The following is a 5,576-nucleotide window of genomic DNA, read 5'->3' on the forward strand; positions in this document are numbered from 1 at the left end:
TCTATTTCCTACCGCTCCGTTTAGGCCCGCCTCACAAACGTCCGCAAGAAAACATGGTGGGGCGGAGCAGACATTGTTAAAGGGACGAACCTAAAATCTTACACCACGAAAAAATGAAGGCGGAGCGGGACGGGCTTGCGGGTACTGCACCTTTTTAGCTTAAAAATTGCAAAATGTTATGTTAATGCATGCGCCCACAAAAGTCTGCAAAAAAGTAAGACAGGACGAGACAGGCATATTAGATGGTGTGGGACTAAAAACATGGCCCGCCCCGTGAAAAAATATGGGCAAAACGAACATGTCTTACAAGACGGGCCCATTTTGTCACTCTTAATTGTTGATATTACAATAGTAGAGAAAAAATATGCTCACATAAAGATTACGAGTGACTATGAATTTTCTTTGTTGAATGAATTAATGATTTCCTTAATTCTGAAGTTGGGATATTTATATAATAATCTATGTGTCTAAACTAGAAAGACAGATAAACTTTTCCCATAGCTCTCTTATAAAAAACGTAGGAGTAGTGGAAGATTGATTCTTCCTTAAATTGTCTTTTCCCATAGCTCTCTTATAAAAAATGTAGGAGTATTGGAAGACTGATTCTTCCTTAAATTGTGGGGGTAGACGGTTTTTCTCTTTGAATGACAATTTCAAAAAATTATCCTTCAAACGCCTCACATACCGCGTGTGGTAAATGAGATGAATATGGATTACAATTGGACGGGGTGACCCAAGCCTAATCGGACTACCTGCAATGCACAGGACGACCAACATTGCTTCGATCGCTTGCCCACATTATTGTAGTTAATTGGGGCTGTTTTATTATAGATTGTCTTTTTTTAAGCCCAATAAAATTATCTCATTTAAGTTCTCAACATCACAGAGTACTACCCTATAGTTTCTTAGTGAGACTCCATAATTCATAAAAAATATAGTTTTGAACTTATTAAAATTTAATAAATTTGGAATTAAAAGTAAATATAATTTATATTTAAAGGGATTGTATAATTTTCTTGAACTGCTTAATGATTTTTAAACGAAATATATTATAAGTATGTTTATAAAAGTTATTTGAATTTCATCAACAAACTTATTAAAGTACAAAATAGACCATTTTAATGCTACATTTCCAAGCACTTAATAAGATTTTTTCATTCAGCCCTTCTACCAAAAATTCCCATTATGAGACAAAGTATAGGGAGGAAAAAGCAGTGCAGTAATCAGAATGACTTTCAAGCTGAGCAAAATACCTGCAAATTTCAAACAAAAGTAACCCAGAAAATAAAGGAGGTAGAAGATGTGGAACAGAAAAAATTATCAATTTTAAGAGTCCGGTGATCAATCTAAGCCACTAAATTATTACAAGTTACAATTACAAAATCGGATCCTAACACTGTTTCGTATGCTTCTCTATCATACAACAAAATCTGCTAATGTATGTGAAGCTTCATAGTAGTTTATGAAGCACCATGCAGGACAAACCAATTTTGCCCTCCCAAGAATTTTGAACAAAGTAATGTTATTTATATAAGAATGGATTCAAACAATTGTCACAATCATCAATTGTTGACTTTATTTTTGTTCGTCATTGTCTTCACTGCAAAAGTATTCCCGACAATTGCCAACGGTCAGAGCTTCAATAATACTAGTTACTAAAAGAAGCATATAAATTTCTTCACTCCAAATCCAAACTTTTTTTCATAGACTCATAAACCATGTAAGTGATACTTGCGGAAGGGACAACTTTGAGCAAGTTGGGAAATATTCCTTTGTAGAATCCCCGAAATCCTTCATGTTTCAATGTTTTTCTGAATACATCACCCATTCCGCTATAGGAGCTTTGGGCCTGCATTCTGAAATCAGAAGCAGTTTTACATTCTATGTTCTATAGATAGCCAAAATAGTAGAAGAAATAAGATGAATGTTTGAAAAATTTACCTTGTTCTGACAACCTGTAATGGGTAAACACATGTTGCTCCGAGAGCTCCAGATACCGTCCCACATCCTAATTGTACCAGAGGGCCAGGTTCTATAGAAAATTGCAGAGTTTAAACACACAACTGAAGGCAATACCTGATACCGAAGATAACAAACAAATGAGTTTATTGTTTTTACCTCCATCCTGAATAATATACTTTTTCGACATCTCCTTCAAGGTTTCATAAGCAGCTAGATCTATCCCAGCATACGGGATAATCCCAAGAATTGAAGGAATCAATCCCCTATAAAAAGCCCGGGGTCCTTCCTGAACCAATATGTCTTTTGAAAGAGTTCCAAGACTAGGAACTTTTCCATTTGTACAAGCATATGTTTGTAGTCGTGTCTTAACAAGATCCATAGGATATATCGCAGTTTGAGCTACACCTCCAGCTATACCACCAGCCAACAGCCGCCCCATACCTCCAATATCGGCCTTCCCCTCTCCACCTTTAGCATCCACAATGAAGGTTTTCATCATCTCATAGGTATAAAATCTAATGGCACTCTCAGGGGCCACTTTAAGAACATTTAAGCCATTGCCTCGGAAAAATCCTACTATACCACCTGCTTTCCAAAGATCTTTTACTGCAGGCACTATACGAGCGCTTGTTGTTTGGACTTGCAATACAACCTTTAGACGGTCGAGAGGTGCAGTTGCAGTCCGTGATGCAGCACCCGCTACTCCTCCTGCAATCAGATACCTACTTGCATGAATGTGCTTACCAACACCTGCGGGAATAACAGCATGTTCCCCAATATCGACCATGCATATCCGCTCCAAATAATGGTAAATATTCTCAATAGTTGCTTCGTGAGGATAAAGCAGCAGAAAATCCCTCCATTCCTCAAATGTTATAACACCATTATGATCCTTATCAACACGCTCGACAAAATGGGCAAGTTCCTCATCATCAATTTTAATCCCTGAAATAGAGAGACTGGTGTGGTTTATAGAATGAACTAGCTACCAAAGCACATCACAAAACTACGAAAAATCTGAATCATATAACAAGACACTAAATAAATTAGATACCTTATATCATCAACCTTCAGCATTTTTAATCAAAAGTAGAAATAAAATGGGCTTATTTGTGTTAGTTATTAATCGCTAATTCATGACACATGAAAATCAAATGGCAAACTAGAGTGATTTGTCGATCAAATATGAGGGAAGACAGTGTTTAAAATAAAGGTATTCAAAAAAAAGTTACGCGTAACAATTGATATATGTGATTTCAGTGCTAATAGTCTGTCTACTGATTAAAAGAACGTTTAAGAATAGGTAAATGACTTAGTCGATAAGGCAACATGCGAGGGAAGATTACTTTAACAGATGGTTTTCTTTCTCCCTTTCCTTTAAACTTTCCACAATGCAACAAGAGTTTTCAAAGGAAAGCAAATTTTATACATAAATTGCCTCCAGCAGGAAGAAATATGCCAAAATGTGTAATAGTTACTCTCACCACTCAGAAAATGTAATCACGACTCCTCTTATGTTAACACAAATTTCTAAGAGGATACACATGGACAAATGTCAAAGTACAGCTACTTGACAAGGTTAAAAAAACATTAAGCCCCTTTTATTTTATGAAAACATTTACTATTTTCATTTTCTATCACATGTTCATTTTAACTTGTTAATAAGATGTGAAACTTTTGAAGTGAACAACTGTGATAAACAGAAGAAGAAATACTAGCTTTGGGATGATGTATTTTTGGAAATAATAAAAAGTTTTTGGCATTTTCATTGTTTCCAAAAATAACACACAATTGTTCATTTCAACAGTATAGTATCTCTTTGTTAGAAAGTAATATTAACACAATTTAGAAAATGTTTTTCACAAAGTATACGGGATTTAAGTAAATGCAAAGTTAGTAAGCTACTTTACATTACAACAACTCAAATCATCCAAGGCTCAACTTATCCAAATTATGCGTTGTTTCTATGCTAGCTTACCCAAATTATGGGCTAAAGGCCAAACCAGCCATAACAAGGAGTAATCCATAATCAAATTCCAAGATCGTAAATCTCTAGATCTTTCTCCAAATTGTTAATCTTTAGATTTTTCTTAATCATTTCTCTTATAGTTTTTTCTAGATCTTCCTCTACCTCTAGCTCCGACTCCTCCGCATTTGATCTACACTCCTTACCTTAAAATCTACATGTCTTCTCTCTACACGTCTAAACCACCTAAGTCTATTTTTCATCATCTTTTCTACTATAGTTATTACCCCAACACTCTTTAATATTATCATTTCTAATCTTATTATGTCTAGTATTATGACACATCGAATGCAACATCCTCAAAATACCATATTAGGAAACATAAATATAAATCAAAATCAAGAGAAAGTAAAGCAATCAAACAACCAACACATCAATAAAATTGACAGTGAATTGTATAACGACAAAAGCAGCAAAAGAAAAAACAAGACATGCCTGCACTAACAAGTGCCTCCCAGAGCTCCTCCGGTAAAATGCTACCATTATGTTCAACATCAATAGCCTGAAAAATCCTATAAAGCTCAAGCTCCTTATCATCCATATACTTCTTAAACTCAACATAATCAACCCGCCCGTCTTTGTTTGCATCGCAAGCATTCAACAAATCCGTAGCATATTTATACTCAGAAGGAATCTCAAGAGCTGATAAACCAGCTTCAATGTGTTTAAATTCCAAATACCCGAATTTCTCCTTATCGAAAAAATCAAAAAGGCTCCGAATTCTCTTATCCCTTTCCTCCTTTGTCTCCTGTGATGCTAACAGAACATGATCCATTGTCACTGGACCCGGTTTCTTCACCGGGTTGCATCGCTCCTCCTTCGGCTTCAACCCCATTGATGATAATACTAGACCAATCCAGATTCAATTCCAATTCTAATTCAAATTCCACACTGAGAAATTAAAATAAATAAATAAATAAAAGTTAATTTTTATGAAATGAAAAATGAAAACGCGGTTTGGATTCTACAATCTACAACGCTAATGTGAATGATAAAGTGACATTAATAATGATCGAATAAGAAAAAGCATATTCGTTTTTACTTGATTGCGATTGGAGAATGGGGAATTTGATTTTTATGCGTGAAATTGGGAAAATCTGAGAAATGGAAAGTGGAAAGAGTAAAGAGATGAGAATTTTGATACCGTTTTTTAGAGGAGTTGTTGTTGTGGCGGTTACATGGGGAGTGAGGTTAATGCCGGCGGCGATGAGGGGGATCGCCGGAGATGAAGGTGGTCATCGGAGAAAGAATTTTTGTGTTTGGGCGAATAGATGTTGAGCACACAAAATAAGAAAAATAATAAAGAAAGTAAAGTAATAAAGAATGTGATTGTGATGATTCGGATTCGGACACAGTGTGAGATGTAGGAAAGGTTGGAGTCTAGAAGTTTGGAGTATACCTTTCTATTTTTTTTATTTCATGTTATTTTAGTTTTAAGTTATTTTTAATATATAACAAGATTTTTTTTCAATTAATTTTATTTTAAAGTTTTTTTTCGCTTATTTTTTATTTAATAAATTTATACTTACTAAAATAAAATAATAATATGCGACAATCTTTAGTGATTAAAGATTGTTAGAGACTTTTA

At 34.8% G+C, this 5,576-nt stretch overlaps 1 protein-coding gene across 1 annotated transcript; it reads right to left on the reverse strand.

The window, feature by feature from the left end:
• Positions 1-1,303: 1,303 nt before the first annotated feature.
• LOC131609855 (calcium-dependent mitochondrial ATP-magnesium/phosphate carrier protein 2-like) lies at positions 1,304-5,338 on the reverse strand. The gene is made up of 5 exons (XM_058881669.1): positions 5,133-5,338; positions 4,424-4,879; positions 2,119-2,907; positions 1,942-2,032; positions 1,304-1,856 (listed from the first exon to the last, which is right to left on the reverse strand). Exons 2-5 carry the CDS (start codon positions 4,821-4,823, stop codon positions 1,679-1,681), a joined length of 1,458 nt encoding a protein of 485 aa, XP_058737652.1. The 5' UTR covers positions 4,824-4,879; positions 5,133-5,338; the 3' UTR covers positions 1,304-1,678.
• Between the last annotated feature and the right edge of the window lie 238 nt (positions 5,339-5,576).

This window comes from Vicia villosa, linkage group LG6 (assembly GCF_029867415.1).
Source record: "Vicia villosa cultivar HV-30 ecotype Madison, WI linkage group LG6, Vvil1.0, whole genome shotgun sequence".
NCBI classification, from domain to species: domain Eukaryota; kingdom Viridiplantae; phylum Streptophyta; class Magnoliopsida; order Fabales; family Fabaceae; genus Vicia; species Vicia villosa.

Coding starts and splice junctions, on each gene's coding strand:
- LOC131609855 (XM_058881669.1), bottom strand. CDS start 4,823: ATGGGGTTGAAGCCGAAGGAGGAGCGATGCAACCCGGTGAAGAAACCG. Junction 2,908..4,423: donor GGAGGCACTTGTTAGTGCAG/GCATGTCTTGTT, acceptor TCTCTATTTCAG/GGATTAAAATTGATGATGAG. Junction 1,857..1,941: donor TTACAGGTTGTCAGAACAAG/GTAAATTTTTCA, acceptor TTCTGATTTCAG/AATGCAGGCCCAAAGCTCCT.